General features: G+C 54.1%; 1 protein-coding gene across 17 annotated transcripts; it reads right to left on the bottom strand.

The window, feature by feature from the left end:
* Nucleotides 1-1,230: 1,230 nt before the first annotated feature.
* On the bottom strand, nt 1,231-25,875 carry KASH5 (KASH domain containing 5). 17 transcript variants are annotated; one of them, XM_061389011.1, is made up of 19 exons: nt 25,552-25,870; nt 23,859-23,996; nt 20,252-20,356; nt 19,648-19,834; nt 19,143-19,207; nt 17,898-17,964; nt 17,483-17,644; nt 17,069-17,186; nt 16,685-16,735; nt 10,340-10,417; nt 10,017-10,073; nt 9,487-9,546; nt 8,755-8,819; nt 8,504-8,591; nt 8,108-8,230; nt 5,777-5,835; nt 3,990-4,035; nt 2,476-2,540; nt 1,231-2,172 (listed from the first exon to the last, which is right to left on the bottom strand). In XM_061389011.1, the coding sequence occupies exons 1-19, from the start codon at nt 25,610-25,612 to the stop codon at nt 2,031-2,033; spliced, it is 1,737 nt and encodes a 578-aa protein (XP_061244995.1). In that variant the 5' UTR covers nt 25,613-25,870; the 3' UTR covers nt 1,231-2,030. The 17 variants fall into 17 exon arrangements, 12 of the variants coding, with proteins under 12 accessions (XP_061244995.1, XP_061244999.1, XP_061245002.1 ...); XM_061389015.1 differs by lacking the exon at nt 25,552-25,870 and adding an exon at nt 25,321-25,504; XM_061389018.1 differs by lacking the exon at nt 25,552-25,870 and adding an exon at nt 24,860-25,310.
* Nucleotides 25,876-26,127: the final 252 nt, after the last annotated feature.

The raw sequence follows: 26,127 nt of genomic DNA, 5'->3' as shown, positions 1-26,127 counted from the left end.
GACTCTGGCAGTCTGAGGGCATTTTCCCAGGTTGTCAGCGCTAGGAAAGGACAGAAGAACTGGAACCCAAATATGTGCAACTTCAGAAGTCTGATCATTCCTCTACTTTCATGGAGAAACAGAATTAAAATGTCATGAGGAGGCTTGTCTTCTGTTTGCTGAAGGGCCTGGTAATTGTGTCTTGTTGGATCCTGGCCTATGCTCTTCCTGTACTTTCTCCTCCCCAGATCTCTTTCCTAGCATTTGAGGCTTTTCAGAGAATGGTGCCTGGAACCCCTTCCCTTCTCACACTACTCCTCTCTCCTCAGGAAATTTCAGCAATCTCCATACTTCAATCACCATCATAGATAGTAACACCCAGACTCCATTTCCAGACTAAGAGCTCAAGGTTCAGGGCTCCAGCCTTCTTGGAACACTCCACCCCACATGAGTTCAGTGTCCCCCGAAACCCACTCCTTCTCATGGGGTCCCCACATTGGGAATGGCTCCACTGTCCACCAGTCACTGGGTCACATGCCGGCCCTTGCTTTCCTCCTTCAAGGCCTGGTGCCGTCCTTCCTGCTCTACCACTCTCTGCCCTGCGCTTCATCCACCCACCCACCCCAGCTCAGGCCTCATGCCCTCCTATCTCTTCCGTGCTTCCTGCCTCCAGTTTCACTCCATTATCCATCCCCTGTACAGGCTCAGGCGGTCTCTTTCCCACCTAGAGTTGATTCTGCCTTTTCTCTGATCAGAGCCCTTTCTCAGACAGTTGGCAGTACAGCTCAAGCTGGTGTTCAAAATGCTTAATGGACTCTTGTCTACCCATCTTACTTCTCTCAACTTTAAAGCATCAAATCCATCTCTGGCTTCATTTTTTTTTTTTTTTAATTCAAGCAACATAGTGCTATGTTTCTGCACACAGACAAGTTTTCCATCCACCTGGTCGTTACACATTCATTTTTTCCCTCTGCCTGGGATACGCTTCACCGCCTCTGCTCACTATAACCAACCTTATCCATCTTTCAAGACTAAATGCAAAATCTGTCCCATATTTGGAAAGAAATCTCTAACTTTCCAGGTGGGGATAGGTGCTTTTTCTGAGCTCTCACAGAGCCTGGGCCACCTCTACCATGATCCCTCCCTTGCTCAAAGCTCTCTTAAAGAAGTCTCTGCAGTGCTGAAACTGCTTTATATCCTGACCTGGGTTTTGCTTTCATGGGTGTTTACATGTACAATAATTTATCCAGCTGATATTTGGGATTTGTCCATTTATCACTGTATGTCAGTTACAGCTTAATTACAAAGTAAATAACCAAAAACAAGTAACAAAACATCCCCAAACCCCTGTCATCCTCAGGAAAAAATCAACACTCTTCAGCCTGGCCTTGGAGAGTCTGCTTTTCTGTCTTATAGATCTAGCCATGGCAAATAGATGATCACTAAGAATGAGCTGAATGAACAAAGAGCACATCCTTTCCTGCTGTTGGTGACATTTGTGTGTGTGTGTGTGCGTGGTGGCCCACATCTCATTCTCCCTCTTTCTGCCAGGAGTCTCCCAGCTGCCCTTACAGTGAGGAGTGGTCATGCCGAACAGTTCTGGCCAACAAGGCAGAGTCTGCTGCTGGCTCTGGGAAGGCTATAGCTTTCCTTTATAAAAAGGAAGGGATGTGTGTCCACTTCTCCCTGCAGACATCACTTGTGAAGCTATAGTGTCATCTCCTGAGCACAAGGGAAGGGCCAAGAGAGGTAGAGAGAATTACAGCACTCTGCCCCAGTGCTGTGGAGACTGAGCTGTGGGCTGACAGCTGCCCTTCTTCAGACTTGGTTTGTGAGGAAACTATAACCCCTAGTGTTTTGCTATCATTACAAAACCAAGAGACTTCACATAAAAACCCAATACAGAGGTGTGGCTCCTGGAGCACTGTATCTGGGGTCCCTGACAGCGGGATAATCCCAAGTCACAGTAGCATGACCACGGGAATAACAGGAGAAAGAGCCCTAGGAAGTCACCGAACTAGACATTGCTCTGCAGGGGTAGGGGGCATGGCTCACACTGGAGGAGGCTGGAGGTAGCAGAGCTGGAGGTGGGGCCACGTGGGGGGCGGGGACTGGCCCAGCAGCAGGACGGAGAGCAGCAGCAGCAGCAGCAGGCCCAGGAGTGGCGCTGGGATCAGGAGGTGCCGGGTGACCCTGCGGGGAGGCAGCACAGTGCTTGGCGGCGCCCTGGGGGGCCCGTGGTGTCCCAGATGTCTGACCACCACCCTCCTTCTGGAGATGCTGTGGGGTGCACCTGAGCCACCGGAGGTGCAGGGGCCACAGGCAGAGCTGGCCCCAGACCGGCCTCCTGACTGGGACCAGCTCCTTCACCATGGGCACCAGGGCCTGCTGCAGCTCTGGTTATGAGGGGCTGCTAAGGACAAAGGAAGGCAGGGCAATGGTGTTGGTCTTCTCCTTGGCCCCCAACTCCCATCCCAGGCCCCTGGGTCCCGCTACCTCTCAGGAAGGTTTCCGAGGATGTCTCCAGGGTGTGAGTCTTCTGGATGGAGGGGGAGGTCCACCTGGAAGGACAAAGGGGACAAATGGCCTCAGGTTTGTTGGACCAGGAGAGGCGCTCGAGTCAGCCCACCGGACAGAAGTGAGCACGCGGAAGGGGGCGGGACACAGTGGTGCAGTGCGAGCGCCTCCCCAGCACACGCTGCTGCGCCGGGCTCCCAGCTCTGCCAGTTTCCTGTCGCGTGTCGCCTGCACATCACCCCACCTGTCAGGCCCCACTTTCTCCATCTGCCAGACAGAAGAGATGGCAACGCCCGCCTCAAAGGGCTGAAGTGGAAAATGAATGAGAGAAATGTGGGCAAAACCTAAACTATCAGGAGGTGGGCTTAGAACAGTGTCTGGTGGACAGCACCCAGTAACCATGTGAGCTACTCAGTATTATTATTTCCATTTTCTGTCTGACTCTGGAAGTACCCAAGCCCCCTGAGGTCAAAGACTATCTCCTCCAGGAACCCAGCCCTGGCCTGCGCCTAGTGCAGCATGGACACTCCTTGGGACCATCTTCCTGCCCCGCACCGGGCCCAGCAGGTATTTTAAGATTAAAGCCCCCAATACTCCTTACTTTGCCACCTCATCCCCCATGTGTTTCTTTTTCCCTGTGTCTTTCTGAAAGGGTGTTCCCTCTGTAGATCTCAGGCTTTCTCATGCATGCCTTTGGTCTGGGGATGATGACTATGGCAGTAACAATACAATAATAAATGAGGAGTTCCAGCAACACCCTGGTCTCAGCCACTGTCTTCACCTCTGTCACCTACTGTGCGTCTGCTCTGTGCCAGGCACTTTATGATGTGATCCTTAACCTTCATCCCCACCGTGGGAGCTGGGTAAGATCGTCGTCACACTAGCCATGAGGAAGCCGAGGTGGGCCCCAGTCTCCACAGACGGGAGTGTGGTGTGGTGGGAAAGAGGTGGGCCAGGGAGAGCATCTTGGTCAGTGTGGACCCTGAAGAGTCCCAGGTGCCCAGAATGGAAGCTGGCACACCTTCTGGCTTCTGACCTCACGTTTCCTTCCCTCCCTTCCTCTGCCTGAGCACCAGGATTGTCACCTGCCGCTCTGAGGAGCAAAGGAGCTGCTGTGTGTGGTGCCAGCAGGGCAGCTATGACAGATGCGGTGCCCCAGGAGTTCTGGGCTGGCCGGGGAAGGTCTGGCTCTTCCGGAGTGTGGGCCTACATACGTGTGCATTTCTGCAATCCGGGGGTGTAGCCACGTATATGGCGTAGAGGCTGTGGCCCCGTGTGCAGTGTGTGTGTGGGGGTCCCCTGGGAACATTCTGGCTGCCCACTGGCCTGAAGCCTCCCACTACAGTACCGTCTGCTCTCATTAGCTACAGCGAGGGCGTTGTTAACTCTCGGCCAAACAATTTTTCTGTCTGCTTGGGGGTGTGGGCAGGGGCTGGGGAGGAGCTGTGACTACAGAAGCCTCATCTGAGGGCCTGGTGCTGGGGACTGCCTACCATGACCTGGATCTCTGCTCCGTCCTCTTCCTCTCTTCTGGGCAACCTGGGGCGACAACAAAGTCACTGCAAGCATCCGTCTCCCCTGCCTGGCTCCCATTCACCAGCTGTGTGGCAGGACCTTTAAAGCAGGGGGTCTTCACGTACATGGACCTGGAGGGTGCCCTGGAGCCCCGCGAGCAGACTGTTGCGTGTAGGTTAGCATCTATATTTTTTCACCAAATTCCCCAGAGAGTCTGTGTGTGACCCCTAAAGGGTCAGGGGCCCCTCCACCTTATTGGCTTTCTCAGCTGCTCCTTTCCCAGCAGGTCCCCCAGGTGATCAGAGGCTTCTGGGTCTCAGACATCTCTGAGACCCTGCCTTCTGCCCCAGCTTCCTGCCTGGTGGGTTGGGCCATGCTCAGGGAGTCTGGGTCTCAATGCAACTGGGACTCCAGCTGAGGCTTCCCTGACTCCAGAACTCAACTCTGTGGATCCCACCCCCATCCCAAGTCATTTCTCTTAGGTATGGAAGCCCCAGCCTCTGTGCCCCCCGTGGTCACAGCTGCCTGAGCCCCTGAAACAGGCGCCTCTCTGGGGACTCAAGACACAAGCTGCCCAGCCCCAACGTCCCTTGGAGGCTGAGACGTCTGCACCACCCATCACCACCTTTACTGGGGACCGGGGACCCGGCGATCCAGCCTTAGCCACCAGTTTCAGACCCCACACCCTCAGGATACAGCTGTTTCCTCAACTCCGATTCAGTAAGGCACCCAGGCTCATTGGCCCCTAGCCTCTGGTCCAGTCAGATAACCAGCTGTCTGATCCCCTGGGATTTCTACGTGGGGTGGGGGGGGGCCCGGCCCCTCTCAGTATCTGAGCCCTGGGCCACAGGACTCACCACTTCCCTCACACCCGGCTTCCCACTTTGTGGGCCATACTGCCCTCCCCCGCCCCAGGGAGACTGGGATGCCCAGCCTCTGCACCAGCCCTGGTCCCCGCTGCTGCTCAGCGCTGTCTTCTTTCAATTTCCTGGTGACGCAGGGGGAGGTTACAGCGCCGGGGGCCCCCATCCCGCCCAATCTCAGCTTTCCCAGACAAGTCCAATTAGAGGCCGTGGCAGGCAGCCTCATTAGCTGTCACAGTCAGGAGCCTGAAAGAGGGGAGGAGGGAGAGAGAGGCCCTGCAGGGAGGCAGAGGCCCCGTGGAGGAGGGTGGGCCCAGACATCCGGTGCTTTCCCTATCTTTGGAAGCGGCACATAAGCCTCGTAATAGTCGATTAACAGTCACAGGGCACGGGCTTGCCCCATCCCATCAGAGTAACTAAGCGGAGATCTGAACCCAGGCTGTGTGATCACGCAGACCCCAGGGTCTCCCAGCTGTCTGAGCGCTCTGCTGGGGCACAATCTGGGTCTCATTTGCCCCAGGGCTCCTTGGGAGCCTTGGAGAAGTGTGTTCAGTAACAGTGACTGAGTGACTGAGCTGTCCCATCCGCCTGATGACTGTCTTCTTGCCTACGGGTCTCCTACATGAATATCACTCCCAGAGGACCCCACGCAGGGCTTCCTTCAAGTCTTCCCCTCAGGCGGGGTCAGGGGCTAGATGTCCTCCTCAACTACCAGGGTCTGGGGGTAAGGCTGGTCTGATTCATTTTGGTCCGCGGGCCCAGGGTCGCCTCTGCGGGAGTGAGGCGCCCAGAGGTCACGCCTCTGTGTAAGCCTCCCTTGGGGCTCTTCCAGGCCTGTACTCCAGCCATCTCAGAGTCACCCCGGGGCAGAGGGATGGCTCAGGGAAGACCAATCTCCTTACCTCGTCGATGGCTCCTCCCTTCCTTCCTGAGGGTGCGCTGACTCTTCCTGCAAGTTTCTCTGTGGGAAAGAAAAGCTTAGGTATCCTGGGCTTCCCCACCTACTTCTAAAACCTGCCCTTCTCCTGGGCTCCTCCTCGAGGGTGGCTCTACCTTCCCTCCAGGGGCAGAAGCCTGAAACTGGACCAGTTTTCCTTTGGGACCAGGAATTCAGGTCCTCCTGAACTTTTCACACTCACAAGCCTCTCTCACTCGTCTGGGCCCCAAAGAGGCTCAGCATTTCCCTTCCAACCCCCTTCTCCTCTGAGGTTCCCAGTCGTGGGCATCCACGTCCCTCTCTGTTTTCTCTGGAGACATCCAGCCTTGCCTGTGGCCTCAACCACCAACTAGACACCTTTCTAAATGCATCACTGAGCTCCACCCTTGTGCACCCACTGCCTCCGGGGCAGCATCCCTCATCCCTCAGGGTGCTCCCCTTAGGGGGTCACAAGGTAGGTTCAGTGTCTTTCTGTCTACCCCCTTTTCCAGAACCCAGAGCCCTCAGCCCCCTGTTGGTGAGTTGGCAGCTCTGTCTCCCCTGCCTAATTCTCACTGCCTGTCCCTTTTTCTCCATCCCAGGGCCCTGGCCTGGCTCCAGCTTCATCCTCTAACTCTGGACCACTACCCCAGCCTCCTCCCTGGCCTCCCAGCCTCCCATGTGGCCCCAGAGGGATCTTTCTGTGCAGTACATCCAGAGCTGACTGCCCCTCCCCAGGCACAGCCTCTCAGCCTCACTGGCAGGGGATTCCTTTCATGATCCGGCCTTACCTCATCTCTGGCTAGTCGCCCCCAACTGCCCTCTACCTTCCAAACGTGTTACGTGGTTTCACGCTCCCATGTCCTCTCTGCATACTGTTCCCACTGCCTGAAAGACCTCTCCTTTCTCACACCACTTAACTTCTCTCTTTTTTTTCTTCAATATAAACTCAAGTGTCAGTTTCCCTGTGGTATCTCCTACTCCACACAGGCACTCCCTTCTCTGGGCTTCCGCAGGGCCCACCCCCCGACCCCCTCGCACACAGATCATCCTGCACTGAGATGGCCCATTTTCACGATCTATCAGGTCCTGAGCCCCAAGGGGTCCCCAGGACCCAGTGCAGGCAGTACCCAGAGGCCTGGCTCAGTCTTCCCCTCCAGGAGGCACCTGAGCGCTCTCAGCAGCAGTTCTAAGGTGCACCCGTGGGCTTCCCTGGCGGCTCAGCAGGAAAGACTCTGCCTGTCATTGCAGGAGACATGGGTTTGATCCCTGATCCAGGAAGATCCCACATATGGAGGAGCAACTAAACCCGTGTGTCGCAACTACTAAGCCTGTGCTCCAGAGCCTTCTTGCTTTGGAGCCCATGCTCCACGACAAGAGGCCACTGCAATGGAAGCCCACGCACAGCAACTAGGGAGCAGCCCCCGCTGGCCTCAACTAGAGAAAAGCCCTCGCGGCAATGAAGCCCAGCACAGCCAAAATTAAATATAATTTTTAAAATGTATGCTTCCCCTGAGGGATGCAGCTGTGGCCCCCACAAGCTGTGTGATCTCTCTCTGAGCCTCAGTTTCCCAAGAATAACAGGGTGAGGGATGAGGGCGCCTACAGCCCTCAGAGACAGTGGGAGAGGGCAGCGAGGAATCCAACAGAAGATTCTCTCAGCTCAGGGAAAAAGTGAACAGAGAAACTTTCTCTTTCAAGGGTGGTGAGCAGCTAGGAAGCAGTATGATTTTCAAGACAATAAAGCATTGTTTACAGAACTTTTAGCAATATTTTCTTAAAAAAAAAATCCTCCTGTCACTAACAGATTACAAATCTCACTTTTCAACTGTGAACACTGAAGATGAGCTGTCTTCATTGTTTCAAATGAGGTCTGAAATATTGTTCAGGTAAATACAGAAGTCATAAAATGATGGCTATTGTTGGATTCTGGATTACAGAGTGGGCTTGTTAAGTTTTTTCTTAAAAGTGACTTGTATTCAAAAGGTAAATGCTTAAAGTACCTACATGGTATCAGGAAGAACAGTTCACTTCCTCCCTTCCCACCTTGTAACATTTTAAATAAGGTGATTCCGAGACAGTGTTTTTGAAACCACCACCACCCCCATGAAATTTGCATGTTTGGTTGGCTCACTTCCACATCAGCAGGCCAGTCCCTGGAGGGCAGGGGTGGTGTCCTGTCTGGCCAGGGGCTCTGAGGTCAGCACCCATCAGGCCCTCAGTCGACACCTGCCTATGGGATGGGGAACAGTGAAAGCGTCCTGGGCCCTGCTCCCAGCCCCTGGACCTGGCGGTCTCAGGGCACTCCCGTGCTCACCTGCCCCCCAGGAGGGGTTTCAGGAGGAAGCCCCTCCTCCCCATCCATCTCGCTGACCACCTCCTCCCACGGCCACACTCCACACAGCGGGCTGGAGAGATCGACGGCTCTCTCCTCTTGTTTCTGAGGCCAGGGAGAGGCCAGTGAAGGCAGAGGTCAGGGGTGGCATGGAGATGGGCTGAGGCACGAGGATGGGGGCGGGGGGAGTGATATGAGGGTGGCTGGGGGTCAGCGAGGCAGCACTGGGAAGGGTTTGGTGCCCCGACCAAGGACTGGGGTAGGGATGAGGTTAAGAACCAAGGTGGTCCTGGGAGAAACGGGGTGGGCTGAGAGTCAGGGCGGGGTCAGAGTTGCCGCTGGTGGTGGCTTAGGGTGTTCTGGGGGTGTCAGGCCCACCTGCTGAATGGCCTGGAGCTCCACACCCAGCGACGGCGGCAGCAGGTTGGTGCAGTCCACTCTCCTCACCTGGGCCCCTTCGGATAGCCTGGCCACACAGTCAGGAGAGGGAAGGCTGCCTCCATGCCCAACCACCTGTTAGCCAGCCTATGAGGCTACTGCCCTGCCCACCTTGGGGCTGGAGGCCACGGTGGGGGCTCCCTGTCCTTGGGCTCCCCTCCTGCTTCCTCCTCCCCCGTCGTTCTACTCACTCATCCAGCCCCTCCTGGGTCTGACTCAGCTGCTCCTCCAAGTGGGAGATTTCCAGCCTCAGTTCCTGCAAACGAAGGAGTAAAGGATCCCTGGCTCTGCCTTTTCCCCAGCCCCACGACTGGGCTCCTCTTCCAAGGCCAGGTCCACTCCTTTGACTTCTTTGGGATCCTCCATACACATACAGACAAGGAGAGAAGGGGAAGAAACAGTAGCAGAAACTTAGGAAGCCAAAGAGAGGTAAAGAGCAACAGGAACCCGGAATCTAACCTATCAGTCAGGAAAACTAAGAAAAGGAGAGCAGGGATGGAAACACATGGGAAAACGAGAGACACAGAAAGGGGTGTCTACACCCCTATCACACACAGATGGGGTGCAAGAGACTCTGAAGATAAGGGACAGAGAGAGGAGTCACCCCAGGAGACGGAGGAACTGACCCAGAGAGAGGCAGAGACTGAAACCAGCCAGGCAGAGGTGTAGAAACAGGGGCAGGGGAGATGCTGTGAGAAATCACCCACAGAGAATGGGAGATGGAGATACAGAGAGAGAGAGAGGACAGAGGAAAAGTGAACATGCAGAGAGAGGGGGAGAGGGAGAGAGACGCACACAGTCAAACAGCAGTGATGGTAGAAACAAGAGGTGGAGACTCAGAAAAAGATCATCAGACACAGGAGGCAGGACACCCCAGAGATGGCAAGAGAGAAGCGCGGCCTGTGGCCGGGCCAGGGGGTTACCTGGGTTGTGGCTCTGTACTCCTCCAAGGTCTTGGTCAGGCTCTCCGCGTGGCGAGTGCGCTGGGAAAGCCCAAAGCTGACTGAGGCTGGGCTCAACCCACCAAAGACCCTGAGGTCAGGTCCGGGGGAAGGGGGTTCGGATGGATGGGATGGGATTGGGGACAGAGCGAGACCTGAAGAGAGCATCAGCTTCCCTGGAAACCCTCTGACCTCTCTGGGCTGAGTTTCCAAGCATTAGAGTCTAGTACGCGTGCATGGCTAAGTCACTTCAGTCACGTGGACCGTACCCCGCCAGGCTCCTCTGTCCATGGGATTCTCCAGGCAAGAATACTGGAGTGGGTTGCCATGGTCTCCTCTACAGGATCTTCTCAACCCAGGGATTGAACCCGTGTCTCTTATGTTTCCTATACTGGCAGGCGGGATCTTTACCACTAGTGCCATCTGGGAAGCCCCAGAGCCAAGGAGAACTTTCCTTTGTAGACTTGAGGCAGGAGACACATCAAAGGCACATTTCCCTCCAGCCCACTCACCTCGGAGAGGATGGCGTCTCGCTGGCAAATGAGGTGTTCACATTCATAGAGCTGCCGCTGCCAAGGAAGGAGCCCGTCCATGTGTCTGGCCTGCCCTCCCTGGCCTATCCCGCTCTCTGGAGCTCCTCTCCTCAACCTCCCTTCATGTCTCTGGACATCAGCTACACTGAGAGGGCCTTCAGTGAGCTGCCCACTGGCCCTGGGGACCTCAGGGCTTGAGTCAAGTCCCTGATCTCACCAGACCACAGGGGCTGAAACTGGTGAGGGTAAAAACGGGCCTTGGGGAGGTAGGAAATTGTCAAGGCACTAGGGAGGGGTGGCACCTTCAACATGTCCTTCTCCGAGGCCAGCTCCTCACTCCTCCTCTTCACTCCATCCCGCTCGGCCAGGAGCTTCCCATTCTGGAAGAAGGGACCCTGGTCACGATCACTTCAGCAAATGGCCATGTTAATATTCAGAGCAGACATGTGCTGAGCACCTGATGTGCATCAGGCCTCATGCTTGGCACTCTTTCTTTTTTCTGAGCCTTTTAGATGCGGCTTTAATTATCCTTCAATGGCAGCCTTTCTAAGACTTTTTTTTCACTTTTTATTTTTATCAGGGTATAGCCGATTAACAATGTTGGGACAGTTTCAGGTGAACAGCCATATACATGCATCCATTCTCTCCCAAACTCCACTCCCATTCAGGCTGCCACATAACATTGAGCAGAGTCCCATGTGCTATATAGTAGATCCTTGTTGGTTATCCATTTTAAATATAGCAGTGTGTACATGTCCATCCCAAACTCCCTAACTATCTCTTCCTCTATCCATCCCCCTATTCCCTGTGCTCTGCTGCTGCTGCTGCTAAGTCGCTTCAGTCGTGTCTGACTCTGTGCGACCCCATAGACGGCAGCCAACCAGGCTTCCCCGTCCCTGGGATTCTCCAGGCAAGAACACTGGAGTGGGTTGCCATTTCCTTCTCCAATGCATGAAAGTGAAAAGTGAAAGGGAAGTCGCTCAGTCGTGTCCGACTCCTACCCACCCCATGGACTGCAGCCCACCAGGCTCCTCTGTCCATGGGATTTTCCAGGCAAGAGTACTGGAGTGGGGTGCCATTGCCTTCTCTGATTCCCTGTGCTCAGCTCTTCCTAATGTTTCAGCCCATTTAATCCCTCCAACAATCCTATAGGATCTCAGCTCTGATTTGCAGATGAAAAAATAAAAACAGCTGCAAAAAATGGAGCTATGATGGGATGCATGTGAGGATTAAATGAACTAATAATTACTGCTAACATTTACGGAGCACCTTGCCAGTGCTAACTTACTTCTGTGCCCTCTTTTAAGGATAAAGATGGGAGTTCCCTGGTGGTCTAGTGGTTAGGATTTGGCGCTTCCACTACGGTGGCCTGGGTTCAGTCCCTGGTACAGAAACTGAGATCCTGCAAACTGTGAGGTGTGGCCAAAATAGATAAAATGAAGACAAAAATAACTGGCTCACAGAAAGACTGAGCAACTTTGCCCAGGTTATATACATGGGAATTCATGCAAATACACGTTTAATATATGTTAATGAACACAAACACATTTAGAACAATGCCTAGCATATACCAAAATTTGGTGTTATATTAAAAAGACATTTCTAAAACTTTGTATTATGAATTTTTAACCCACAAAAGTAAAACTAATGAAGTGGTGAACCCAGAAATTCCCCAGTGGTCCAGTGGTTAAGACTGTACTTTCACTGCAAAGGCCTGGGGTTCAATCCCTGGTTAGGGAACTAAGATGCCACAAGCTGCTCGACTCTGCCAAAAAAAATTATGAACTCCCATTATCTGTCACCCAATTTCAGTAATTAGATACATTTTCCCTGTTTGTTTCTTCTCTATGTGCCAAGAGTTTGCTTTGTTTAACCAGATTATTTTAAAGCAAACCCCAGGCTTATTATTTCACCTATAACTACTCCAGCATTTCTATTTGCTACTTGAAGACTTTTCCTTTAGTAAGACCACAACGCAAGGATCACTCTCAACAAAGTTAAGAATAATTCCTTTGTATCATCACACACCTAGTGCTCTTTTTTGGTTTTGGTTGTCTCACAAATGTTTTCTTCACATTTAGTTTGTTTGAATGAGGATCCAGACAAGGTCCACCATGGCTTTTGGTTGAAATGTCTCATTTCACCCGGCAGTGATTCCCCCACCTTCCCAATCCGGGCACTTCTCCAGGCCCTTCATTTGTGGAAGAAACCAGGTTATTTTCCCTGTAGAATTGCTTTACTGTCTTCTTGTTTCCTGTGCAGGACCGTCTCCATGTTCCTCCTGCCTCATTATTCCCTATAAACTGATGGATAGATCCAGGGCCTTGTTCAGATTTTTGTTCAATATTTTGGCAGGAAGATTTCTTGGGCGCTACTCTCCTATCTGTGTCAGTCAAAGCTATGGTTTTTCTAGTAGTCATATATGGATGTGAGAGCTGGACCATAAAGAAGGCGGAGTGTTGAAGAATCGATGCTTTTGAGTTGCAGTGCTGGAGATCTTGAGAATCCCTTAGACTGCAAGGAGACCAAAACAGTCAATTCTGAAGGAAATCAACCCTGAATGTTAATTGGAAGGAACGGTGCTGAAGCTGAACTTCCAATAATTTGGCCACTTGATGCAAAGAGCCCACTCACTAGAAAAAACCCCGATGCTTGGAAAGATTGAAGGCAAAATGAGAAGCAGGGGCAGAGGACAAGATGGTTGGATAGCATCACCGACTCAATGCATGTGAATCTGAACGAAGTCTGGGAAATAGCGGAGGACAGAGGAGCCTGGTGTGATGCAGTACTGTGGTCACAAAGAGCCAGGCATGACTCAGCAATTGAACAACGATGTTCAACATGGTCGAGCAACAATGGCACAATGTAACAATGCCCACAACTATGGCACATCTGCATCAGAAGAATGTAAAGTCTGGCTGTCCCAACTATTCATGTTTACACTGTCACCATCCCCAGTTCTACAGAAGAAATTAAGCAGTGTAGGGGCTAAGAAACTTGACCAAGTTCACATGGAGAATAAGGTCAAATTCAAGTCTGATTCCAAATCCTGCACTTTTAGCTCTCACTCTCCTCTGGAGCTTGGGTGAGAATGGGGAACCAGCTTCACCCCTCATCTCAAGTTGCTCATCACTGGAGGTGGAGACTGACACAGAAGCATATGATAATAATGCCTGAGGTAGACTCTGAGGAGGCCTAGGACCTGGACCCTGTGGGAGCCCACAGCCTCCTTGCAAAAACCCTCTGGGAGCGTTTCAAGGAGGTTGTGCTGAGGCTGAGTCCTCAAGGGAGAGGGAGGGCAGTTATCTGGGAAAATAAGGGGGCCAACAGAGGGCAGCTCACACCAGCCAAAAATGGGACCTGATAAAATGGACCAAGTTGTAGCCTAGAGCTTCCAGGCACCAAAAACCTAGCAAGCTGCACTGAGTTGTTTTTTTTTCAGCACTTCTTTTCCTGGCTGTAGTGGGTCTTCATTGCTGCATGCCGGCTCTCTCTAGCTGTGGCGTGTGGGTTTCTCACTGCAGTGGCTTCTCTTGCTGTGGAGCACAGGCTCTAGGTGTGGAGGTTTCAGTGGTTGCAGTACATGGGCTTGGCAGTTGCAGCTTGCAGGCTCTCTAGTGTGGGCTCAGTCATTGTGCTGCAGGGGCGTAGGTGCCCGGAGACATGTGCAATCTCCCCAGACCAGGAATCGAACCACTGTCTTCTGCATTTCAAGGTGGACTCTTGACCACTGGACCACGGGGGAAGCCCTGCACTGAGTTTCTATATGGGGAAAGCATTTCAAAGCACAGAGGCAGTCAACTTTCCTTGGCCACACCTCTCCTCCTGGTGCCCCCAGGGAAATCAAGGCCAGCTCCTCCCTCACTCCAACCCAGCTCAGCTCCAAGTCTTCCATCAGCTGCCCTCACTCCCTGTGTCTCAGCGGGCCTGGGCTGCCAGGTGAAGGGCGGAGGAAGGACGGAGCCAGGAATGCTGTGTCAACATCTGTCCACCTGGCTGGGATTTGCAGGCTGGATCCTGGGCCGCTCGGCAGGGAACCTGGTTACTCAGCCGCTCTGGCTTCTTCTGCAGTAACCTGAGCCCCGCCCGCTCTGTGGGGTCTGTAGGAAAGCTGAGTGTCTGAGTGTCCCTTACTCCAGCATTATTCTGCGGTAACTTGAGAACTCCATCTATAGATGCTCTGTAGGCAGCTGCTGAGAGGGAAAAGGTAGGGGGAGGGAACCAAGAATAGCTGATTTATCGAGCGCCTAGGATGTCCCAGGCGCTGCTCAGAGCACTTCACCTGGCAGCAGGCCTTCTGGGCTGGAAGGAGAGACCACCGCTGACTGCCATTTGCCCTGCTTTCCTGGGGGTCCACTCTCCAGGGGAGTCGGGGAGAGGGGGTCCCAGCCCCAGGCTTAGAGGTGAATCAAGATGAAAATCTTAGCAGATTCCGGACACCCGGAATCTGGTTGGTCAGCTAACCCAGAGGCCATTCTCACCGCCTCTTACTCGCTTGCCTCCCACTGCAGAGGCCCAGCCTCTCTTGTCACGTGATCCACTGAGATGTAAGAGAAGTTTGTCGCTGCAGGGGTTGAGTTGGGGTGCTCCGGGAAAAATTTTTCCTTCTGATGAAGAGAGAGAGAGCCACGAGAGGAGCATTTGTCCCTCTTTGTCCTGCTTTGAGTGAGAACATGACGTCTGGAGCTGTTGCAGCCATCTGGGATCCTAAGGCCACAGGCAGACAAACAAGCCAAAAAGCTGCCAGACTAGCCCAGAACCTTCAAAACTCTTGTCAGTTAATGTTCTTCATATTGAAGCTGCCGCGTCTTCGGCATTTTCTTCCCTGGAGCTGAAAGTAGTCCAGACCTGTCAGTGGCTGTGTTACCCATGCCAGGGAGTGGTTTGGCTATAATCATTTGAAGTCTTCTTGGCCAATGAGATATAAGAGGGAGATCCCATCATGGGGCTTCAGGGAAAGTTCCTTCTTGTTCTTTTTTTTTTTTTAATTTTCAAGTTTTTTGTGGGATCTTAGTTCCTCGACCAGGGATTGAAACCATGTCCCCTGAATAGTGCATAGTCTTAACCACTGGACTGCCAGGGAAGTCTCTCTCCTTATTCTTAAAAAGAAATGTTCTGGAAAGAACAGTCACATCCTGCCTGCAGCCCATGCTTCACACCATGGTAGCTGTTCTGCAGCAAGATTCTCACTGCCCTAAACAGAGAGAATTTTCATGAAAGAGCCAGGGAACAGTAGTGGAATACTTTTTGGTTTGAATGTAAAAGCCATAATACAAACATAGGACAAAGAGATTTTGGAAAACTAATGAACAGATACCAGACGGAATGAGTATTACTGCTTGGACTGGGCAGAGATTCTCAGGGCTGGGGAGGAGTTCAGGAGAGTCAAGGAAGAGAAAAACAGAGTGCAAATGCCTCCAGGCCAGCCCCAAGCAACCGGTTAGAGGGCTGGAGAGGAGGGTGGATATAGTTGAACCACAGAACCTCTGGGATATCATCTGGAGGTTGTTTCCTAGCTCAGTCTGTGAACCAGAAACATATGTGAGTAAGAAAATAGAGGTGGTGGTGTGAGGAGTTAAAAGCCTAGAAGGCCCAGTGAGGGCCCTGTAGCCACAAAGTCACAGGAAAGCAGTTAGATCTCCTCTGTGCCCCTACAGGGTGTGGAGAACCCCCAATGGTATTCCTGGGTCGTGGGGTCCAAACGAGGGCCACCACCATCACATGCAGTGAGGACGGTACCCAGAGACCAGAAGGCAATGTCAGCCTCCCAGTGGATGCCAGCACGCAGTGGTGACTAAGGCTGAGGACCAGATGGGACAAAGAGCATCAATCTTGTGACCAGCAGAGAGAACAGACATTGAGTGAGGAGCACTGAGACGCTGCGTGGGTTTCCAGCAGCTTAGATGCCACCTTGTGTGTGGGGTTTATTTCCCCCTAAAAGGACTAAGTGGACCGCGAATTAACTAAGATAATGTTTTCTGTCTCGGATAGAATGAGGCTTGAATCTGACCTGAGGCTAGACTGGGCCTGTTCATGTTATGTGCGAGGTTCCGGGATAACAGAGGCCATTTAATTCCCACAACAATTCTAATGAACAGATACCCTTCTCTCCTGTTCTTACAGAATAAATCTGTGGCTCGGGAAGGGGAGGTCACCCGCCTGCAGGCTGTCTGTTGTGCAGGGATGGACTTTGAATCAGGGCTGACTGTAAGGCCTGTTTTCTTACCATCATAAAAAAATACTAATACATGAACAGTAACAGCTAGCTTCTAGGGAGCTCTTCCCATGTGTCCTGCCTTGTGCCTCGAGCTGTAATCATCCCCTTGTTTAAATTTCACACAATCCAACCAGGGAGAGTCCGATATTTTGCCCTTTATCACAGATGAGGACACCGAGGCAGACAGAGAGGCGGACTGGCCCAGGCTGATGTCAGCAGCCTCACCAAAACCAGGAGTCAGCCAGGCGCCCCACACTCTTCTCAGCTGTAGCAGCCCTTTCATGCAGCCACATGACCTTCAGGGACATTCACATGTTACTGTGATTCTGGGGTCTCCTTCACCAGACTGAAGGGTGTTTGGGGAGGCAGTAGGCAGGAAGATCCTGAGGACTGGGGAAGGGGTGGGAGGGGGTGCTGGGCCTCAGCTCACCTCTTCCTGCAGAGTCTCCATCTCGGCCACCAAACGCTGCTGCTCCTTTTCCTGACCAAGCCCAAAGAGAGAACAAAGGCTTCTTTTGGGGCTCCTCTGCCCCCACGCTGCCCTTCTCCCACCCCTGGGAACATGACTCAGGTTGGGTCATGGAGGAGCAGGGCTGGGGGAATGGGTCTGAGGAGGCCTGCTGGCTCCTGCTGTCCCCTTTTGTCATGAGAGGGATGGCAAGCATCCTACTCAAAGTCTGGGGTGAGCAGGAAAGGGATTGAGGGAGACCTGGGTGACCTTTGCCCTTTCCCATTCTGTAGTCAAGCTCTGTTGCTCAGACTCCAAGAAAGTGGGAAGAAGAGAACAACTTTGTACCCCTTGCCCAAAACCCACCGTGTGCCGGGCCTGGGCCAGAAGGCTGCGGTTCTGTTCCTCCAGGCTCTTGGCCAGAGTCTTCAGGTCCTCCAGCTCCTCATCCACGCCCCTGGCCAACTGCAGAGCCTGCTGGGTACTGGTGGGGGTGGGGAGGTAGGCCACAGGAGAGAGAGGAAGATCCTGTGGTCACAGGTAGAGGTCACAGAGGTAGATCCCCTCAGAGCAACAGAGAAATCTCAGAGACTCAGAGGGGTGGGTACAGAGACCTACAGAGAGGGGCACAGAGACCCAGCGAGAAAATGAAGGAAAGAGACAGAGTGGGCGACAGAGACCCAGTTTCTACTCAAATACCAAGAAAGTGGGAGGGAACCTGGGCCTGTGGGCAGGTGGGACGTGGAGGGTGCAGGACAGTGGACGTGGGGCCTGGCCTACCTGCGGAGCTGCTTGCGCAGGGCTGATATCTCCTCCCCAAGGCGTGCGGACCCCTCCTCGGCTGTCTCCACACTACGTTGCAGTTTGGCATTCTCCCCAGCCAGGCGGCGGTTGCTGAGCTCCAAGTCCTCCAGGCTGCTCAGCAGGTCGGCAGTGGCAGGCCTGGGGGCAGGGAAGGGGCAGGGTCACTGTCCGCAGCCCTGGCCTCCGTTCCCCAGGTTGGGTAGGTGCCGGTGGCAGGGAAATTGGCTCCTCCAGACAAACAGGAGACAGCCCTGTTCTCCCTGAGCGATTAGCCCAGCCTGCTTCCCTCACCCACTCCCCGGAGGACCCTAGGCCCTAGGCCAGGCCCTGGGCCCTAGGCCGCTGGAGGGCATGGGCAGGGGGAGGGCAGGGAGGGACTGAGGATAGGTACAACTCAGGTCTGGGGTCTTCGCCTCCGAAGCTCTCCAGATTGGCCGGATCCTCAACTTCTGGGCATCCTAGAGGGAGACAGAGGGTGGTGGGCTCCCAGGTGATCCGAGATGTTAGCAACCCCCGGACTCCAGCCTTGGTCCTCCTTTGGCTTCCACCCTTGCGTTCACTCTAGGTGATCCCACCTGCTCCTGGGGCTGCACTCATACCACCATCCAGAAAGCCTCTTGTTCATGGGCACCTTGAGCTCAGGCTAGATTTCCCCATGGGGCCCAACCACCCTACATTCATCACGCCAGACCCTGGGCAGCATTCCAGCTGCCCTGAACCTTGTCTCTTCTCTCAGTTCCCCCACTTACTCACCCAGCCCCTGGGCCGTCCTGGCTCCCTCCCTCCTCTTGCCTCGGGCCTCTCACCTTCTCCCCCTGGACCCTCACCACAGCCTCCACCCTGGCCTCCAGCCTCTCCCTCCAGTCCTTTCCCCATTCAGCCCCAAAGGGGTCTTTCCTCCCCCAGAGTTAACATCTTCTCTCCTTCGCACAACCCTCCCCTGACTGCCCCCAAGCCACGTTGGAGGAGGTTCAAGAGCGTGTTAAGAAAGCTCTATTTTTTGGTTTTTGTTTTTATAAGGCTGGAGAAATGTAACACCAGTAACACCAGCACTTTTTTATGGAGCACCTCCTGTGTTGAAGGCTTTGGGGCAGAATGGTGAGCAAATCAACTGACAAAACAAGAGGGCAGGTAATGAGTCATAATCATATTTCTACAGGGAAGGGATGCAGATCTGTGCTGAGGATGCTGGAGAGAAAGGGACCTTCACTTGCAGCATCCCAGGCTTTCCCCACCAGGGCTTCCCTACCCCGAGTGAAGGATGAGGGAAGACGTGGAAAGTTCAGGCTGAGGAAACAGCCTGAGCCCAGGCCAGGCGGGAGATGGGGACAAGACCAAAGGGACAGAGGATGCAGAAACTAGAGTGCAGGGAGGGGTGATGATGGTAAGAGGTGGGAGGGACCTCCGTGGCAGGACTGGTGTCAGGAGGAGGAGTTGAAAACAACCGATGAGGGAAAAAAAAGCAAACACCAGAGCTCAGGGCACGTGGGGAGGCAGTCATGGAGGTGCCTAGAAAGCTAGGTTAGAACAAATGTCTCTGGGGTCCGGCCCTATCCCCTGCTCTGGCCCCATGGGAAGTACCCCCCACTGTCTGACCCTGGGCCTGCCTGCTTCATTCTATATATAGTGATCTCACCAGATGGCAGTTGCTGGGAGGTCAGGGCTCCCTCGAAGGCCGTCTCCTCTTCCAGCTCTAATCCCCTGTATCAAAGGGATGAGGCTTAGGGCCCCTGCAGCCACCTCCCCCAATCCTGACCAGCCTCCGACAGGGGGTTGCGGGTGATGGGAGGAGGGGCCAGGTCAGGTGAGAGCAAGCACCGTGGGGAGGAAGGTGAGGCCAGATGGCAAGCGCCTGGGGCCAGATGGAAAAGCAGGAGGGGCAAAGACTGCCCCTGGAGGAGGGTTGGGGAGGGGCCTCTGTCAGCCCCTCAACATCCCCCTTCTCCTCTCTCCAGCCCCTTTCATTTCTGTCCTCAGACCCTCCCCTCACCCCAGCCTCATCTCTATTCTCCTCTCTTCTCAGCCTCCTTCCAACCACAGCAGGTCCCTCTGCCCAAAGCGTGCTGGCTGCAGTAAGCAGGTATGAGCTTAGGTCTTAGGAAAGGTTTTCTGAGGGGGAGGATGGAGGTGCGGGGACCTACCCATCCAGCTGACAGGCAGTGATCCAGTCCCGCATGACCACCAGGAAGGTGTCCAAGTCCACGGTGGCCTGAGGGCCCTCCCCACTGGGGTCCAGGCTGCAGGCCAGTGTTTGGAGGCGAGCATCCTGGGGACCCCGTCCAGTCACGGCCTCCAGGTAGGCTAGTAGATGGGTCACAGCCACAGTGCCTGGGGACAGAGAGGCTGTGAGGGAGGCTGGGCCAGGAGAGGGGGAGGGGTGGGGACCACTGGCTGGGCTGGTGGCACCCCTGCACCGTGCCCTTTGGGCAACTCCCTCCTCTTCCCCGAGTCAACGTTTTCACCTGGAAACGGGGCCCAGTCATCTGCACCTCAGAGCTGGACCAAAGAGGACCAGCTGAGCCCACCAAGCCCCCAGTGGCTGCCTTTCCCCCCTTCCCCAGGCTCCAAAGCCCCGCCTTCCTCTGCTTACCCTCCTCCCCTAGGTTTCCTCCCCCCACCGTCCCCTATCCATTTCCTTCCTGAAGCTTCCCAGTCACCCACATCACCCCAGCCCATCCCTCTCTCTGTGGCCCCCCAGTTCCCAGCCCCCCAGCTTTGTTCCTTATTATTCCTTGACTCTCTGACCTGTTCTCTGGGGGTCACAAGCTTCGAACGTGGAGTTGAGTATTTGCTCCTCTAAGCTGAGCAGTGTCCCCAGGCTTCTGTCCTCTGCCTGGTCCCAGAGGTACACTGAGGAGACAAGAGGGCCAGCCCATCTGTGGGGAGGGGGCCGATGAAGAACAAAGAGGGGCTCCTGCAGAGGGGAAGGAATTCATTCCAAGCTGCCTGGGCTTTGGGCTGGTGGGGGCCACAAGGTGAGGGTCTTTGAGTCACCTTCCCCATCCCCCAATTTGGGAATGTGGGCCCCCCCCATCTTTCAGGCCAGGAAGTGCCCCCGCTGTCTAATCCCTTGTGTCCAATCGGCTCAGGAGCCCACAATACTGAACAAAACCTCTTATAGCCTTTTTTCCTCTCTTCCCTGGCTTAGAGGGGGCGAGGGGCAGAGGAGGATGAAGAAGAGAGGATTCTGGGAGAAGCAGAGGGTGAAGGGGGCCCAGGAGCCAGGAACAATCCGATACTGCGCGGGCAGCCTGGATCGATCCCGCCTGCCCACAGATCTCCCGTCTCCCAGCCCGCCTCATGGCTGGGTCTCTCCTCCCCACATCCCCGAGGCTGGCTGGCGTCATCAGCACCCACGGGCTGGGGCCTGAAACAAAGGGGGATGGGACAATCCAGGCAGGGTGAATGGTGGGGGAGCGGTTCCAACCTCAGAGTTCCAGCCACAGGACTGTGGCCAAGTCTGTCTTCCTTTTGGAGCCTCAGTTTTCCCACCGGTAAAATGGGTGGATAGATTGATCCTCCCCCTCCCTGGGGCTGGGAGGGTGAGGTCTGTGTAAGTGAAGAGCACCTCCTGCTTCCCACCTCTGCACAACTGAACATCCTGGGGTCTGTCTGCTGCTGTATTCACTGTGCCCACACAAAGAAGCACTCAAAAAATGTTCCAAGATATAGAAAGAGCCTATACAGTCTCCACCCCTGGACCCACTAGATCTTTCCCAGGGCTGGAAGTGACTGCTGAAGCTCCCTGCCCTGCCCCTAATGCTGGGTATAGCAGAGTGCAGGCTGCAAGGTCTGGCAGACTCAAGCGCAACCTGGGCAAGGGACTCAGTCTCTCTGAGCCTCAGTTTCTTCCTATGGAAAATGAGTGGGTGGGTGAGTGGGGGTTACTTCCCTCCTAGAGAGGAGATAAGATATTAATAAAATCTGGAAGCTCGATAATAAAACTGAACATTTATCCAGCATTTACTAGGAGCCAAGCCTCTTCTGGGGGCTTCCCTTGTAGCTCAGTCGGTAAAGAATCTGCCTGCAGTGTAGGAGACCCGGGTTCGATCCCTGGGTTGGGAAGATCCCCTGGAGAAGGAAATGGCAACCCACTCCAGTATCCTTGCCTGGAAAATCTCATGGACAGAGGAGCCTGGTGGACTGCAGTCCATGGGGTTGCAAAGAGTCGGGCACGACTGAGCGACTAACACTAAGCCTCTTCTGAGCATTTGACATGAACCACAGCGGCTGCTATGATTAGTCCCAGTTTACAAACCAGGATGCTTAGGCACAGACAAGTGGGAAACTTGCCCAAGGTCACATGTTCAACATCTGACTGCCATTTCTCATCCGTGACTGCCATTTCTCATCCCACTAACTCTTCAAGCGTTCTCTGTACTGAGCTAAAAATTCAGCCCCTTTGGGTTTGAACTTCGGCTTCTAGGGAAAGGGAGCAGGACCTACAGTTAGGGGAGACGTGGTGCCCCCCTACATTATGCAGGAGGACCCTGCGGCCCAGTGAGGTCACCCAGGACTGCCTGGCTCCAGATGTTGTGGGATCTGAGGAGCTGCATGGATCTACAGAGCAGATGCGACCCTCAGCCTCCCGGGGCCCCTCAGGAAGATGTCACTCTGCTTCTCTCCTTCCTCAGTGTCTCTACCTCTCTGTCTGTCCTGTCCTTTCTCTAGTTTTGTCTCCGACTCTTGCCATCCTCCTCCCCATCTCTTTGGCCCTCAAGTCCCACCCGCCTGTCTCCACATCTTCCACCCCCATCTTCTTCTCGGTCTCTGTGCTGCTTCTCCCGTAACTCAGCGACTCTCCACTCTCCAAGGCTTCTCTCTCCTCACTCCACTGTTACTCTCTCTCTCTCTCTTCACCTGCTGCTTTCCTCAGTCTCCATCTCTCCTGGGTGTGTCCCTCCCCTTTCCTCTGGGAGTCTCCCAAAGCTGGCTCAGCCGGCAGCCACACGATCCTCGGTGGCCGCACACCCTCTGCTGGTGCACATGAAGTTTACACGTTCAGATGTTGGTCACTTGGTCAGCCTGCCCAGGTGTCTGCCTCCTGCCTTCACCTGGCAAGCCTCCTGAGGCCAGAGAGAAAAGACACCGGCTTTGAGGCTAGATGCTAGGAGCCTCTAAGAAAGGGGCCCTGTCTCTCTTCTAGGGTGGGAGTTTCCCTTGGGCTGTCTCACTGTTTAATAGATGAGTTTCAGAAAGGACAACCCAACATCTTCCTCCTGAAGCTACTTTCACACCCACTTGGTCTGTGTCCATCTGATCATTCAAAAGTTAGTAACTGGGTTCCAATTATACGTCAGGTATTGCTCCTGGGCAGCACGATCAGCAGGATAGCCAATGGCCACAGTGATTCTTGAGACCTGAACTGTGGTGAGAGTGAGATGAGATGCTCTATTGGTATAAAGTGGCTTCCCAGGTGGCTCAGTGGGTAAAGAATCCGCCTGTAATGCAGGGGACACAGGAGATGTGGGTTCGACTCCTGGGTCAGGAAGATCCCCTGGAGGAGGGCATGGCAACCCACTACAGTATTCTAGTCTGGAGAATCCCACGGACAGAGGAACCTGGTGGGTTACAGTCCATACGGTTGCAAAGAGTCAGACACGACTGAAGTGACTAAGCATGCACACACTCACATTAGTGTAAAGTACATACCAGATGTTGAAGACTTAGTATTAAAAAAACAGAATAACTTCAGTACATTTTTATATTGATTGTATGCTGAAAGGACACTGTTTTAGATGTATTAGGTTAAATAATACTATTATTGCCATCTGTTTTGTCTGTTTCTTCTTTTTAATTCAATGTAGCTATTAACAAATTTAAAAGTATGTGTGTGTATATATACATATGTGGTTTGCATGTTGGCCAATGCTGCTCCAGGGGCTGGGTATACCAGAGTGAATAAAACTGAGCCTGCCCTGTGGAGCTCACGTTCTAGTCGGAGAGACAAAGTCTAAACAGACAGATGAAGAGATGTCAGTCCTCTGAAGAAAAGTAAAGAAGGAAAGGGGAGAGAGAGAGTAACAGGGGAGCTCCTTTACAGAAAGCAGAGATCTGCAAGAAGTGACGGTGAGTCTGTACGTCACTGGAGGGGGTGCTGCAGGCAGGGGGCACGCACAGAGGTTTCTATGCCTGCAGCTTGGCCTCTCCAGAACAAATAAGGTGTCCAGACAGGTGGGCACACAGCAGGTACCTCATCAAGGATTGTTCTCTGCATCCCACCCTGCCTCAAAGTGGAGGCTCAGCCACCCCAAGCCAGCTCTTCCAAGTCCCTGAATCACAACCTGGTGCCCTGCTCACCATTGCTTCCTCCCCACCCTCGCATGGGACAAACAGGGGCCCAGTCACTTACTTTTTGCGGTGGGGCCACCTGCCTGGTCCTCTGGCATGTCCATGGGCCACCCTGGCTGCTCTGCAGCTGGTGGAGAAGCTAACAGCTCCCCTCCGTCGCTGGAAGGGACCAAAAAGGGACTGGCTGCTCCCCAAGCTCCTAGAAAGACAAACAGGGGAATGGCCTCCTCAACCAGCCACCCGAGGGTGGGGACCCGCCCTGCCCCTCCTGTGCCCCAGGCCGTTCTGGGTTCTCAGAACCTGTTTGCCCACCCCTGCCAAGACCAGAGCAGCTTTCGCTCAGACCTGTTTTATGGACTGGAGGTGTGGGCTGGGAAAATGGGGGCCTAAGGAGTGGGTGGCAGAGATCAAAGCGGGGCTGGTGGGTGGGGGTCATTCCCTCCTGCCACCCCTCCTCCCCACAGTTTGTCAAGTTCCCCAGCCCTGTCCCTCCTGACCTATGATTCTCCCTTTCCCCTCCTTGCCTTCCCTACAGCTCGGGTCAGGTCTCAACCTCCCCTCATGGCTCCTTGACCCAGCCTCTTCCTCAGCCTCCTGCCTCCAGTCTCCCGCTCCAGTTCATCCTCACAAGCGCTGACCTGCCCATCCCCTGCACAGTGTTGCCCCATGGCTCCCAAGCACCCTAGGGACAGAGCCTAGACCTTGGACTTGATATTGAAGGCCCAGCTTGGCCTGATCCCACGTGCATCCGCCACCCTCAAACCCACTTGCAACCCTGAATCCTGTGCTGTTGACCAAACTGGGCTGGTTCTTCCCACCTCCAGGTCTCTGCCTGGGACATCCTTCTTGCCTGCCCTTCCTGTCTCGGCTCCCACGTCCCCTCCTCTGGAAACCGTTTCTGGGCTAGGTGATGTCCCTGGGTTCCCACAGTGCCTTGGGCTACTTACATTCTCGCCCATCAGCCTGTATTTGGAACTGTTGGCCTCCTGCTTGAGTTTGAACCCCATCTTTCTCCTGTTTCCAGCCCTCCCATGGTTCCCTAGTAACCTCAGGACTAACTACCTAGCCTTTTGGGCTGGTGTGGCACAGAGTGGTTCCTGCAACTCCTGGCTTCTTGTCATTTTTCTCTACCCTGGCCAACCTCCAGGTCCCTCACGGCTCAGGGGGACTCAGCATCTTTCCTGGTTCTCCCAGGCCGAGGGTTCCAGCTCCTCTGGGGAGCCTCCCCTGAGTCCTGGGAGCAGTTAGAGGCTCTGACATTCTGAGGGAGAAGTTTGACAGTTTTTGAAGTTTGACAGTATTTCTAGACGATTCTGACAGGATTTCAGGGGTCATCTACGAGATTTCCTGGAGGGTTCCTTTCAGTATTTCTGAGGAAGTTTGGTCAGGATTTTAAGACCTTTAACAAGACTTGGAAGGCCCTGATATTGGGGACTCTCCCTTAGGATGTGGGGGCTTGCCAGGATTTCGGGAGGGGCTCTGACACGGCTATTCTGGGAAGCCTCGCCACGGCCTGGGCGCACCTGGAGCCACGTCGCAGTGTTCCAGTCTCGGGACACAAATGAGGGCCACGAACGACAAACAAACGACAGTTGGGTCCTGAAGAGATGCGCGTGCGCTGTTCCCACCGGAAAAAGAAAGGTGGTAGGGCGGGACTGGGAGCGCACGAGGGGTCTAAGCCACGCCCCTCCCGGGCTCCTCCCCGGGACGCAGGCGCACACCGGGACAAGGAGCTCTCCTGTCGCTACGGTTACCTGCGAGGCCGCGCATGCGTAGGACTGACCGGGCGTGCCCCGACTGGTGGAGCGGGCGCATGCGTACTGGCTGAGTCGATAAAGGCGGAAGAGATTAAGGTTGCTAGAAGTCCCCAAGGCTCGGGTCTTCTCTGCGACCTTAAGCTTGGGTGAAATGGGCCCAGGCAAGGGAAACTTGGCCTGAGAGACCCTTTGTCCACCGCCCCCCCCACTTCTTATCAGCCACTAAGTTGTGTCATTTTTGCCCTCTGTTCCGTGCCAGGCTGCCAATCCGTCACAATGATGTCCTGTCTGTCCTACCTCACTACTCCCATGCCTTTTTTTGCGGCTCCAGTCACAATGTATTAATAGGTCCCCGAAGGATTCTTTCCCAAACGGTTTCATTCCTCCCTTTTAGGAAAGAGTGGAGGAAAGATACAACTGAGAGACTTCATTTTCACTTTTCACTTTCATGCATTGGAGAAGGAAATGGCAACCCACTCCAGTATTCTTGCCTGGAGAATCCCAGGGACAGAGGAGCCTAGTGGGCTGCCATCTATGGGGTCGCACAGAGTCGGACACGACTGAAGTGACTTA

Source organism: Bos javanicus, chromosome 18 (assembly GCF_032452875.1).
Source record: "Bos javanicus breed banteng chromosome 18, ARS-OSU_banteng_1.0, whole genome shotgun sequence".
NCBI lineage: Eukaryota > Metazoa > Chordata > Mammalia > Artiodactyla > Bovidae > Bos > Bos javanicus.
The sequence above is the reverse complement of the archived record's forward strand: the minus strand, read 5'-3'. Positions and strand labels throughout refer to the sequence as shown.